The 14,862-nt window shown below is 39.0% G+C and overlaps 1 protein-coding gene across 3 annotated transcripts in view; it reads left to right on the forward strand.

Annotated features, from left to right (window-relative positions):
* Positions 1–14,862, forward strand: part of cdh24b (cadherin 24, type 2b) — a 169,670-nt gene that overhangs the window by 97,408 nt on the left and 57,400 nt on the right. For 2 of the 3 annotated variants that reach the window (XM_016280559.1, XM_016280561.1), the window contains exons 1-3: positions 6,302–6,591; positions 7,851–7,970; positions 10,056–10,223. In XM_016280559.1, coding sequence (XP_016136045.1) covers positions 6,309–6,591; positions 7,851–7,970; positions 10,056–10,223 — 571 coding nt within the window. In that variant the 5' untranslated portion in view covers positions 6,302–6,308. Of the gene's footprint in view, positions 1–1,864; positions 2,160–6,301; positions 6,592–7,850; positions 7,971–10,055; positions 10,224–14,862 lie in introns of those variants that run through there. The other variant, XM_016280562.1, reaches the window with a different exon arrangement.

Raw genomic sequence — 14,862 nt, forward strand, 5'->3', positions numbered from 1 at the left:
ACAGTTTAAGAAACCTTGATGTAATATTTAATGGACTTCATGTTGTTAATAACAACAAACTGAATATATTTTCATTCTCTTTTTATTTTTATATCAATATGGTACAATATTATCCTATTTAAAGGAGACCTGTTATGCCCCTTTTTGCAATATGTAATATAAGTCTCAGGTGTCCCAAGAATGCGTCTGTGAAGTTTTAGCTCAAAATATCCACCAGATCATTTATTATATAATTTTAAAAATGCCTATTTTAAGTGGAAGCAGAAGCAGAAATAGGCTGTTTTTGTGCATGTCTCTTTAAATGCAAATGAGCTGCTGCTCCCCGCCCCCTTTTCCAGAATAGGGCTGTGCCTTTACAGCTCGAACTCAGATACTCTTCTAAAAAAACATTTGGTTTTAATTATCATGTCTATTGTATGGAAACCCGTTTCCGCCACTGAATAAAATAACTAAATAACTTTTTATTTCACAATTCTGCCTTTTTTTCTCAGAATTGCGTGATACAAATGTACAATTCTGACTTTTTTCTCAGAATTTTCTCAGAACAATTGTGAGTTAAAAATCATAATTGTGAGATATCAACTCACAATTCTGAGAAATAAAGTCAGAATTGCGTGATATAAACTCGCAATTGCGAGACATTAAGTCGCAATTATGAGAAATAAAGTCAGAACTGTGAGATATAAACTCGCAATTCTGAGAAAAATTTCAAAATTGTGAGAAAAAAAGTCAGAATTGCGAGATATAAACTTGCAATTGCGAGAAAATAAGTCAGAATTGCGAGTTTTTATCTCGCAATGGTGACTTTATATCTCACAATTCTGATTTTATAACTCACAATTGTGTTTATATCACGCAATTCTGAGAAAAAAAAGTCAAAATTGTGTTTATATCTCTCAATTCTGACAATTCTCAAGTCGACTTAATGTCTCGCAATTGCGAGTTTATATCAAGCAATTATGAGAAAAAAAGTCAGAATTGCGAGATAAAAAGTCGCAATAACCTTTTTTTATTTTTTATTCAGTGGTGGAAATGGGCGTCCATACTATTGAGATGAAATCATGCATTTTAAACCATATAGTTTAAACTTCTGATAATCTAAACTAAGTATTCTTTCATGTCTTATTGCACTTAAACTGTCAAATACACACAAGTTTATGTTAAAAACACACGAGTTACAAAAACAGTCGGTTTTGTCTGTGAAGGTAAACTGCTGGGAAAGAAATTGCATGTTTATATTAGATCTGTGTGGCAGCAGCATAATATACAGTAAATAAATCAATAAATCCACTGCTCTCTTGTCTCCTCTGAGACTGGGACTCTAAGTAGTGTTCTGTGCTCATCAGTGCAGCCAAAGGCAGAACAGTTAGCATGCTTTGCTCGAACTTTCGCCATGGCACTGATACACCGTTGTTGCTTGCGAAACACAATGGGGGCCCTGTGGGTGGAAATTTGCAGATTAAGGGGCGGTAATATTATAATAAGATCCCCTTTCTACGTTACGGGGGGAGCAAAATCTGAGTGACTCGTTTCTTTTTCACATTTTCTGGGTTGGTAGATGCACTGGGGACCCGATTATAGCACTTAAACATGGAAAAAGTCTGATTTTCATGATATGTCACCTTTAAATCAACGTGACAGACGAGTTGGCTTACAGGTAATCTAAAAATAATCAAAAAGTAAATTATATAACCTAAAATGTGTAATTTAATGGATTATGTTACTAATTTAAATTTCAGTCATATAATTTGGAATTACTAATGGACTACAATCTACCCAGCACTGTGTATACAATATATTAGTCCTTCTGAACCGTTCAGTCCCTTGTAATCTCAACCTTTCCCTCTCTTTTTCTCCTCATCAGCTTCACACTGACATGGACAGAGGTGATGGACGCACTAGGTACGTGCTGCGGGGTGAGGGGGCGGGGTCGGTGTTCGTGATTGACGAGAAGACGGGCAACATCCACGTAACCAAGCCCTTGGACCGGGAGGAGAAGGACGAATACCGGCTGATTGCCACAGCAACAGACAGTCAGACAGAGCGTGCCCTGGAGCCCTCCTCCCAGTTTATCATTAGAGTGCAGGATATCAACGACAACCCACCTGTCTTCGAGGAAGGACCCTACAGCGCCACAGTACCCGAGATGGCAAACATAGGTAGCGGAAGACAAAATATGCTCATCCCCGCTAGCACGTTTTCTTGGTGAATGTCAATGATTTTTGAATAATGCAGGATTCATGCTGTCCCAAAAATCAACACCACACAAACTGTTGCACGTCACCCTGGACTACATTTCCCATGCTCCATTGCACTGATTGGACTCACCTGCAGCCAATCAGTCACACACTATATAACAACCACTCAAATCCTTCTCTAATCGCCGAGTATTGTCAGCGTTTATCACTCTCCTAGTGATAGCACTTTATGGAGCCAGTATCCTGTCTGAGTTTAGTCTAGTTCCTAGTTCTAGTCCTGTTTCGTAACGTCTAGTTTTGCCTGATTGTCTATTCCTGATAACCTGCCTGTCTTGGATTTCTCTCTCATCTTGTTGTTTGGATTCTGTTCGTACCCCGCCTGGATTATTATCTGTCTGTGGATTACTCGCTTGCCTCATCATTTGGATTATGTTCGCCGTTGATCGACCTACGCCTGTTTATTGGATTACTCTTCTGTCTTGCTTTCTAAATACCTATTTGCCATGGTTCGACCCTTGCCTGTTTTGACTATGTTTAAGAATAAAGCTTTGCAGATGGATCCGCATGTCTCTCGTCTCGTTCGCCATGTTACAAAGACTAAGGGAGGTATTCAAAAGAGTGGTAATAATAATATACAGTAATATGTAATAGTAACTATACATGCTGGATGAGGTCAGGCTGCAGTCACATTATCTAGGAGTGTTGGTCCATCTTTGCAAAAATTAACTAAATCATTTATTTATTTATCTATCTTTGTTCCTACCTTTTTTATTAATCTTTGTTCCTACCTTTTTTATTTTTCAGATTTTTATTATTCTGGCCTGAAAATTTGATTAATTTATGACTTATATTAATCAATATTATTACTAATTAAGTAATAATAATAATGAAATGTAAAACAATATAACATGCAATAACTCAATAATTAATAACAACAAAATAATAATTATATTTCATTGTTGAGTTTTTTTATGTATTAATATTTAATATAATACATGCTGGATCTTGAATTGTCAGTCCAACTCTGTAAAAATCTGCCTAGTACAATTTCAGTCTGTGTAAAGGATTTACATGTCATTTTAAAATTATTGCTTTAGTTTGACTGTAGTTGAACTTTTAAACTACATATGAACATACTGAGAAAAGCTCTGTGATGCAGATAGCTGAGTAGAAACGCCTACTAGCAACCAACAGTACAGCGACCTGGAGACCTCAATGTGAGCACCCTTTGACATGGAAAAACTGTTTTATCGCTTGCCAACTTGTTGCATTTGGCCTGGCTATCGTACACAGGAATGTGTGTATCACTGAGCAGAATGTGCCTTCTTACAGTTTTCCTCATCACTGCCCACCAAGTGTCAGGACATTCTTCGGGGATTTACATCTACACAACCACATGTTTTGTCTCAAAATTCAATCTAGAAAAGCCAATGAATATTCTGATTCCCAAAAAATCTCCATTTTGATTCCATTGAGGAAACACACTCAGCTCTTTCCACACTCGAATGCCTGCAAACATAGGACACGCTCCCATTTGTCTTCCAAACTTGCTGTGTGGCACTTTTTGTTGAAGTTGTGCTGTTATGGGGTCTTTTTAAGCAGCCGTATTCTGGCCACGTAGAAGCGGTAATGAGGATGAATGCTGATGCGTTCTCCACACTCTTCCCTCTGAGCGTCACGCGCTCCCTGTGCAGCCCAGGCTTTGCTCGCAGCATGAAGGCTCCTTAGCCGTAGAATGCCACTGATCCGGTAACCAGACTCCACCCGCAATCAATGCCCAGAGTACGAGCGCTTCATGCAAGGCTGTGTGATCATTACCGCACATCTGTACTGTCTGCGAACGAGCCCCTGAAGTCCTCATCTGTCAAAGTGGAGTCTATATTTCAAGATTAATTTTTTGTTTTATACTGTTTTTGCTTTAGGTTCCTCTGTATACTATATGTGCTGCGTAGTAACTGATTACATGTAATTGTACATGTAGTTATATTACATTTTAAAATGTTCATAATCAGACTAGAGTTCCTTTTTTTTAAGGAAATAATTTTTAGAGATTTTAAGGAAATAGGTTTGCATGTTCATGGTTTTCTAGCATTGGTTAGTGTTCGAATGACATATTTTGAATGTTATTATTTTAAAATGATTTATTTTAATTTAAAATTGTAATGATTTCATTCATTGTTAGCTTTACATTAAACTCACAACCCCGCTGCAGTTCATGAACCACATGATGAACCACAGTTTAAGAAACCTTGATGTAATATTTAATGGACTTCATGTTGTTAATAACAACAAACTGAATATATTTTCATTCTCTTTTTATTTTTATATCAATATGGTACAATATTATCCTATTTAAAGGAGACCTGTTATGCCCCTTTTTGCAATATGTAATATAAGTCTCAGGTGTCCCAAGAATGCGTCTGTGAAGTTTTAGCTCAAAATATCCACCAGATCATTTATTATATAATTTTAAAAATGCCTATTTTAAGTGGAAGCAGAAGCAGAAATAGGCTGTTTTTGTGCATGTCTCTTTAAATGCAAATGAGCTGCTGCTCCCCGCCCCCTTTTCCAGAATAGGGCTGTGCCTTTACAGCTCGAACTCAGATACTCTTCTAAAAAAACATTTGGTTTTAATTATCATGTCTATTGTATGGAAACCCGTTTCCGCCACTGAATAAAATAACTAAATAACTTTTTATTTCACAATTCTGCCTTTTTTTCTCAGAATTGCGTGATACAAATGTACAATTCTGACTTTTTTCTCAGAATTTTCTCAGAACAATTGTGAGTTAAAAATCATAATTGTGAGATATCAACTCACAATTCTGAGAAATAAAGTCAGAATTGCGTGATATAAACTCGCAATTGCGAGACATTAAGTCGCAATTATGAGAAATAAAGTCAGAACTGTGAGATATAAACTCGCAATTCTGAGAAAAATTTCAAAATTGTGAGAAAAAAAGTCAGAATTGCGAGATATAAACTTGCAATTGCGAGAAAATAAGTCAGAATTGCGAGTTTTTATCTCGCAATGGTGACTTTATATCTCACAATTCTGATTTTATAACTCACAATTGTGTTTATATCACGCAATTCTGAGAAAAAAAAGTCAAAATTGTGTTTATATCTCTCAATTCTGACAATTCTCAAGTCGACTTAATGTCTCGCAATTGCGAGTTTATATCAAGCAATTATGAGAAAAAAAGTCAGAATTGCGAGATAAAAAGTCGCAATAACCTTTTTTTATTTTTTATTCAGTGGTGGAAATGGGCGTCCATACTATTGAGATGAAATCATGCATTTTAAACCATATAGTTTAAACTTCTGATAATCTAAACTAAGTATTCTTTCATGTCTTATTGCACTTAAACTGTCAAATACACACAAGTTTATGTTAAAAACACACGAGTTACAAAAACAGTCGGTTTTGTCTGTGAAGGTAAACTGCTGGGAAAGAAATTGCATGTTTATATTAGATCTGTGTGGCAGCAGCATAATATACAGTAAATAAATCAATAAATCCACTGCTCTCTTGTCTCCTCTGAGGCTGGGACTCTAAGTAGTGTTCTGTGCTCATCAGTGCAGCCAAAGGCAGAACAGTTAGCATGCTTTGCTCGAACTTTCGCCATGGCACTGATACACCGTTGTTGCTTGCGAAACACAATGGGGGCCCTGTGGGTGGAAATTTGCAGATTAAGGGGCGGTAATATTATAATAAGATCCCCTTTCTACGTTACGGGGGGAGCAAAATCTGAGTGACTCGTTTCTTTTTCACATTTTCTGGGTTGGTAGATGCACTGGGGACCCGATTATAGCACTTAAACATGGAAAAAGTCTGATTTTCATGATATGTCACCTTTAAATCAACGTGACAGACGAGTTGGCTTACAGGTAATCTAAAAATAATCAAAAAGTAAATTATATAACCTAAAATGTGTAATTTAATGGATTATGTTACTAATTTAAATTTCAGTCATATAATTTGGAATTACTAATGGACTACAATCTACCCAGCACTGTGTATACAATATATTAGTCCTTCTGAACCGTTCAGTCCCTTGTAATCTCAACCTTTCCCTCTCTTTTTCTCCTCATCAGCTTCACACTGACATGGACAGAGGTGATGGACGCACTAGGTACGTGCTGCGGGGTGAGGGGGCGGGGTCGGTGTTCGTGATTGACGAGAAGACGGGCAACATCCACGTAACCAAGCCCTTGGACCGGGAGGAGAAGGACGAATACCGGCTGATTGCCACAGCAACAGACAGTCAGACAGAGCGTGCCCTGGAGCCCTCCTCCCAGTTTATCATTAGAGTGCAGGATATCAACGACAACCCACCTGTCTTCGAGGAAGGACCCTACAGCGCCACAGTACCCGAGATGGCAAACATAGGTAGCGGAAGACAAAATATGCTCATCCCCGCTAGCACGTTTTCTTGGTGAATGTCAATGATTTTTGAATAATGCAGGATTCATGCTGTCCCAAAAATCATTGGATGAAAAGCAGAGGAAAATGCTCCCTATAATTTGCGCCATTTAAATGTTAATGACACTCATTCGGTGAAATAACCTCTCACGTTTATCGATTTTACATCCGTTTGAGGCGGGCTCAAAATATTACCCCTAGACAGTCATGCTTGTTTTGTTTTGCCTGAAATGGCTTTAATTAATATCAAAGGATCCTAAACACAAACAAGAAATATTCTGCACTGCATCTGAATACTCGAACCCTTGCTGAGGTAAACGAAACCAGAGCGCCATTCAAATCTAATATTCCATCAGTGTGAATGTGTTATCAGTCTAAATTGTGGCGTGTTTCTTCAGTTCCACTCAGATTGAATATGAATAGATTTCTCTGAGCCGGTGCATGTTGCGTCAACCCGGCAGTCACGTCTGTTTTTTGATCTGCCTATCTGATCGTTCGTTTATAGTGACAATCTCTCTCTCTCTCTCTCTCTCTCTCTCTCTCTCTCTCTCTCGTTCTCCTACCGTCTTCTATTTGCCGCTTCTTAACTACCTGCGGAAGATCTGTAATCAGACGGCACCCTCCCTTCAACCCACAAGCTCTCATGGTGACACTGTCAGGCCTTTGATGTCTGAAAACAGCAACAGCTGCTCCCACAAATCCCCCCCCTCCCCCATCCCTCTGAGCTTGTCAGCCATTGCCCCATGGGAAACGTAGTTCTCTTTCCATTGTACATATATATGTTCGTTTCAAACTGCTTCGGTCCTTCGCGTGAAGCTCTTTGATTTATTTGGTTGGAAAATAGTCCATATCTGTCAGGAGCGAAAGAGAGATTCGAAACTTGAGGGAACAGGGGAGTGTGGCCGCAAAAACAGGCATAGAGATTGAGAGAGGGAGCAAATGGGGAATTGGAGAAGGAGATGAAGAGAAATTAAGTGAGACAGACAGAGGCGCGAATGAAAGAAGGTGTGTGGCTAGGGAGAAGAGAAAGTGAATACTGTATTTGTCACACTGCAGCAGGAGGGAGATAGAGGAGAGAAGGGGAGAATCTGTCAGTCTTTATACGGCTCTCTTCATGTAATGTGCTTGTCCTGTAATGTTCATATGTGCCATATTGATCATCTCTTATTGTCTTTTTTGCCCTCTTGCTTACTGTCTCTCTCTCGCTCCCTGAAACTCTTCCTCAGGGACCTCCATCATTCAGGTGACGGCTTCAGACGCAGATGATCCCACCTATGGGAACAGTGCTCGGCTGGTGTACACACTTGTTCAGGGGCAGCCGCACTTCTCAGTGGATGCTCAGACAGGTGGGTTTTTCTTTTCCCAGGAACTGTTTTATTATTAAAACGGCAGCCGTTTCACCCTGTAGCCCAAGACTGGTCACCCACTGAAGCTAAGCAGGGTTGAGCCTGGTTAGTACCTGGATGGGAGACCTCCTGGGAAACCTAGGTTGCTGCTGGTAGAGGTGCAAGTGAGGCCAGCAGGGGGTGCTCACCCTGTGGTCTGTGTGGTTCCTAGCACCCTCAGTATAGTGATGGGGACACTATACTGTCAACAAGCACTGTCCTTCGGATGAGATGTTAACTGAGGTCCTGACTTTCTGTGGTCATTAAAAATCCCAGGATGTCTTTCGAAAAGAGTAGAGGTGTGACCTCGGCATCCTGGCCAAATTTGCCCATTGGCCTCTGACCATCATGGCCTCCTAGTCATCCCATATTTGCTGATTGTCTTCACCAATAAGCTGGTGTGTGGTGGGCCTTCTGGTGCACTGTGGCTGCCATCGGATCATTATATAATGCAGTAAATATCAAGCACACACAACCTGCCTAAAGCACACTGATTTGGATCCGTGCTGACTGAGAGTGGTATGTGTGCCCAATTGTATTTGTATAGGGTATTTTCCACACGCTGGTAGCTTCAGTTTCATTTAAAATAGTTTCATTTAGGCTAGGTGTTTATCATGAATGCTGTTTATAGTGAATGCCACTATAATTTGTTTGTTTTATAATTCAATATTTCAGTCCTGTTGTGTTTTGAATACCATTAAATTTAAAAGATTTATGAGGGGAACAAAATACATTTTTTATAGTGTTTGTAAACATTTCATTTTATTTACTTGTATTTTATATTATTTCGACATGTATTTGTGTTTTCTCTCTCTCTCTCTCTCTGTGATGCATTTTTGATCTAAGTCTTCTGAAGAGACATAATTGCTTTACATGAAGAACAGATGTAATTTAGCCTATTATTCAATTTATGAACATTGATCAACAGATACATAGAGCACATCAAATATGGTGAATGGCACGAGAGTGAATCATTTATTACATATTTTTTTGGGGGTTAACTATTTTTTAAACTATGAAAATCCATTGTTAAAATACTAAAGGTGTATTATGCTTTATGCGGTAGTGTAGCTGTATAAAGAGTCTTAAAATATCTCCACAGAATAAAATAACAGCATATGGGTTCGGAATGACATGAGGTTGAGTAAATGATGACAGAATTTCTGGGTGAACTTTTCCTTTAAATGGCAAGCTTAAATGACACAACGGCCCGGCCTCTGTGCTCTGCCTCTGTGCCTGTCGGTGGGTCTGGTTTGTGACCCGGAGGCTTGCGAGAGGCTTTTATTCAGGGTTACAGAGGTGCTGTAGTCATTTGAAAAATCACTCCTGCTTCTTTGTGCTGTAGAGTGGAATTGGCAAAAGTGAAGTGAGCACAGTACGGTTCTACACACAGTGGGACTGTGTGGTCAATCTCTATGTGTGAGCGTAAGAGTTGCGAGGAGAATGATGGGTATTTGTGTGTATGACAGGCTAGAATGAATGAGGCAGAGAGAAGGAGTGAGAGAGGGAAAGATGAATTTTACTGCTCGCACGGATCCATTGTGCGAATGTTTGTGTAGAAGTCTGTGCATTGTGTCTCTATCAATGTGGATAATGGACTTCCTTCGTGTTTTGATTCCATTTGGCCGTCTAATGAAACCTAATTAATTTTGTTGACATTTGTGGACCCCACGCTGATATGAATGAGAGGGCTTTTTCTCCTGGAGGTTTGTGAATGCTAATCAAGGATATTAACCTAATTCTGTCCTATATGCATTGCTTGGCATTCTTTTTTACTCATTAGAAGGAATTAGCATTCTGAGCCGTAGCACTCTGAAAGGTCTCTTCCAATCTACAGTGTGTATTCTCAGTTAAACTTCCTTGTGACATTTTAATAAACCTTCATCATAGACTGTTGTCCTACGGTAGGAGTTTCACGCGGGTGACCTTGTCCGCTGGGATGCGTTTCTACAAGTTTACGGTCAGAGAACACATGGAAATGATTTGATTCAAGGAGATGATTGAATTTGTGATGTGCTTCTCTCTTTGTCGCTCTTTCTCCCTCAGGCATCCTGCGTACTGCAGTTCCAGATCTAGATAGAGAAGCGCAGGATCAGTATCTAGTGGTGCTGCAAGCTAAAGACATGGGCGGCCATCTTGGCGGCCTGTCAGGAACGACAACGGTTACTGTAAGATTGACGGATGTCAATGACAACCCTCCGCACTTCGTACAAAGTGAGTACTTTTCACATCATGTCTATGCATATCCCTTGCAGAAGTTATAGTACCAGTTATAGTAAGTTGCCAGTTAAATTTAGGGTTTGAAATTAACACCCTCCAAATGCAGGTAAAAATCAGCTGTGGCGGATAACACTTTCAAACCACTAGCCAATTTGGCGGGTTACTTTTCCTAAATTATGTTCACTCATTCATTTCTTGGGGAAGTTCATGTAAGCCAAATCTGCACAGATTTAGCGCAAATGCTGAACTGAGTGAGTCATCATGATCCATGATTTAAATAGATTTAAATAAAGCCTAATTGCGCAGCATCTGAACATATCTAGCTTACTTGAACATATCCATCCTAATGGCGCTGGTTTCCTTTGCGTTGAAGCAATTGCAAAAAGTCAAAAGATGGCTGAAGTCTCACACCGTGTCTACACAAAATACAATAGAACCCATTATAATCAGTGATGCTGTCTACACTGGATGCAGCGCAGCATGACAAATTCTGATTGCAAACTAATGTCTCATTCTATTTATGACATACTGACACAAAGTACAAAATTATTTCCAATAGTTGCTTTGTTGTGTCCAGTGTGGACAGCCTCAGGCACTTTTTTTTTGGCTAGTAGAAGTTATGAATGGCTGGTGAGTGAAAAAGTTAATTTCAAACCCTGGTTAAATTCCTATAGTTTGTACAATAAAAGCCTCCTCTTTCATGAAAAAGACACTCATTGAAGTACATCCCATAAAACCCACTAGAGAATTACTTTTCTTTTTTTAATCCATGGGTTCTCACAGGAATTTTGAGCAGTTTTTAGAATCATAGCTTTTGTTTTGGGAGTGAAATAATGTCTAAACTAACTTTTACATTTTGTGCTACAACAAATTACACAAAGGCATGTACATAAAAAAAAAAAAGTTTCTTGAGCACCAAATCCACATTTTAGAAGGATTTCTGAAGGATCATGTGACATGAAGACTAATGAGTAATGACTGCTAAAAATACTGATGAAAAAGTGCTATTCTAAAAACACATTAGAAATTCCAGAGGAAACTGATGACAAATCATATCACACTTTCATGACAACTTTTAATAATTCATAAGAGATGGTGAAATCTTACAACATGGATGTTCTTTAGATTTTTTAATTGGTTTTTTTTTAGGTGTAGAGGTTTGGTTTTATGGTTAGGTTTAGGTTTGCATTATTTGTGTGTGTGTGTGTGTGTGTGTGTATGTGTCTGTGAATTCTTCCAACCCTTGTGTGAATTCCCACAGCTTTTCATGAGACTGGATTGACAGGTTAATATTCTAGGTTGGCCTTCAACTTATCATGACTTAAAAGTTTGCGTACATTTTGAGTTAATCATTCCTCATGGTCACACAGCCTGTGAGGAGCTATAAATACTATTAAAATGCAAGAAGGAACTTGCTCTAGTCTACAGATAATGGCACAGTGGTTAACCGGAAAAAATGTCTAGACCCCTGGTCTAGAGTTTAGTGCATGTGTAGCTTGTGTAGTGGACACAGTTTGAATCACTGTTCCATTTTCCCGTCCCCTCCCTACTGTTTCCATCAGTAAGAGTGGCAAAATCCAAGAACATTTGATTTATACAATTTATTTTCCTAAATGAGTTTGAGAATTGTGTATACAACCTGGTTGGTGCATATAAACCAGCTATTTCCAAGAATGGGAGACAGGAGAGCTAGAGTTAGAAGTTGGTTATAGAAAAGAGCCTTATCTAGTGCTCACCGTCAGCTGTTTAACTGTCCCTGCATAGGGGCCGTAACACTATCAAATGCAGCCTCCCTCCAGTTCTGCTCAATTACATACCAGCCCTTTATTAGTACGGTCAAAACAGGGCCCCTTCTCTCCCAGCATCAGCTCTGCCCTTCACATTCTCGTGTTTTTTTACCGGAGTGAGCCAGGGTGAGATTATCTGAAGACATGTGGGGAAAATATATCAGTCTCACCCAGGTAGATGCTCAGGTTCACTGAGCAAGGCTGGGTAAATCTCCTCGTATTTGGAAGCCGATTTAGAAATCTCTCCGAGAGTTCGCTTCAGATAAAAGCAAACAAATTACAGGCGTTTTGGGAGCTGTTTTGACCATTGCAATTACGTTTGAAGAATGTTGCGGGGAGCGCCGAGGCTGATGCATCCCTCGGTATAATAGATGCAGACTCAGGTGCAGGGGGAGTTGAGCTGGTTTATGTAGTTTTAACAGCCTTGGCTGCCGTGTTGGGCATTCGAGAGGAGCAGAGCAGTGCACTGTGCCCATGATGGATGGCTGGGTAGATTGTTTGACGGATTACTACATAGGTACGACTGTTAAGATCAGTGTCTTTTTTATGAGGCGACGAGATAAGAAGCAACGATACTGAGAAGGTTTCATCATAAATATTACTAATTTATTTCCCTGGAGTGCCTGCTGGTTACAGATGAAGAGCGAAAGTACAAAAGAGAAGGAAACGAGAAGGGAAACGAGAAGATTGAGGGAAGACGAAAAAAAGCTAAGATAGCAAAAGAAGCAAGGGAGTTTAAGAATAGAGGAACTAAATGATAATCACCGTAATTTGTCCACAGACAGAAAGCAAAGAAAAAAAAAGGCTGACGGGGAGACGGAGATGGGAAGGAGACTAGGAGAGGAGGGGTGATGGTGACACAAGAAAAGGGACAGCTTAACTCTGCCCTGAGAATGGAATCAATTTTATTTATGGGATTGTGTGTCGTCTTGTATGTGTGCGTGTCTGTGCTCCCACTCACACCTTTTAAATTAATCTGTTACATCCTGTCTACACTGGAAGCCTTGAAGCTGCACTTCAACAGTGTTCAGTACTAATCAGCTGTGAGCTTAACTTAAGCAACAGTGAAGTCATTAAACAGTTGAATTAGTTATTGTATCACATTATTGATTTGTTTTGTTTGTATTTGGCAATCTGACTGACCCTAAACTTTTAAACAGTATGGTGTAGATAAAGAATAAAGCTACACCACTGTTTAAAGGTTTGGGGTCAGTAAGATATTTTGTTGTTGAAGAAGAAATAATCAACATTATTATTATTTTTATTTAAATGTGATGCATTAAACTGATAGTAAAGACATTTATATTGTAACTGTATAATTATTGTAATTATATTTCAGGATATTACTGCTTTTTGATCAAATAAATGCATCCTTGGTGCATTAGAGATATTTAAAACAATCTTACCTACCGTAAACTTTTTTATGGTAGTATATATGTTTAAAAACAAAAGGTGATTTAAATCTGGCCATTTTTTTAATTTAAAAATCACAAATTGTCATTGATCACAAGTAATGATCAGAAGTTATTTAAATGATCAAATTATATTCAGGGAAAATTAAGTGACTGGAGCATCTGTGCAGTATAGTCAACTTCATTTATTATAATGGGAATGATTCCATTTTGATGCGTCACCGTATGCGCTGCATGACATGAATGAATGTTCACTAAAGGGCTGTTAACACTGATGGTGATTTAATGCAGAATCAACATAACAGAAGTATAATATTAATTAATATTTTCAAATAATTGATTTTATTTGTATTAAAGATGTACAGTTTATTCTGATCACTCTTTTGCATGCATTAGCTCTGGAATTGGCACAATTGTCCAATTATGGGGTGGAACGATTAAAGGAATCATGACTGATTTAATGAGATATTAAAGTTATGGAAGAAGTTGTTGTGTTGTTGTTTTGTTAAAAAAAAATTTCTGTTTGTAGTCTGTTTACACACATTAAACTTGTGAGTTCAATATTATATATATATATATTTTTATTTTCAGATTAGAACAGGAAAAATAAGATTAGAGTAGCCCTGCATTGCGTCAAAAGGGCGTTCTTCAACTTGCGGGGCGATGCAACCGGCGCTGTCATTGATTATAATGGGAGCGATTATGTTTTGCCGCTCGTGTCCAGTGTAGACACTGTGTTATTCCATTTGTCTGTTCTCATATGTCTTCCCTCTCTCTCTCTCTCCATCTCTCACACATGCCATTTACACACTCACCGACCGGCTCATGAGAGGAAACTCGCGTGCGTGCTCACAGGAATACACATCAGCTTCTGTGTCGCACGCACATACACATTCATGTCACATACCCACCGCGTTTGACAGTTCATCAGGCTGAGGGAGGAGAGAGGACGGCTGGAGATGGTGAAACTCGGAGGTGACAGGCTTTGCCATCAATCCCTAAGGGCTAATTTTCATTCAGCATCCTTCCCTCTCACTCTTTGGCTTTTCAAGCATCTCCTTGATATGTGAATTTCTTTTCTCGACCCTCTCCAGCCCTCCTCACCCTTCTGCCCTCAGCTGGCGTTGCTTTTAAAGGCTCTGCAGTGGTCAGCGGTGCAGACCGATGATAAAATACTGTTCATCAAAACACTAACTGTGTGGATGCCAATATCATGTAAAAAAAACCCTGCATAATCATATCAACTCAGTGGGTCTTTATTAATTGTTTTGCTCTTTTGATGAATAGTGCATTATATTCTATTTTTTCAGGTCCTTCTTCATAGGTTAGTAGTAGGACAGTTCTTTATTTCATCAGAATGTATGGCTTCTTTTGAATGGCTAATTCTGCATTTCTTTTCCACAGTTTACAGATCTCGTTTAAGAGCTATATATA

The sequence above is a fragment of the Sinocyclocheilus grahami genome, unplaced genomic scaffold (assembly GCF_001515645.1).
Source record: "Sinocyclocheilus grahami isolate Dianchi unplaced genomic scaffold, SAMN03320097.WGS_v1.1 scaffold141.1, whole genome shotgun sequence".
Taxonomy (NCBI): domain Eukaryota; kingdom Metazoa; phylum Chordata; class Actinopteri; order Cypriniformes; family Cyprinidae; genus Sinocyclocheilus; species Sinocyclocheilus grahami.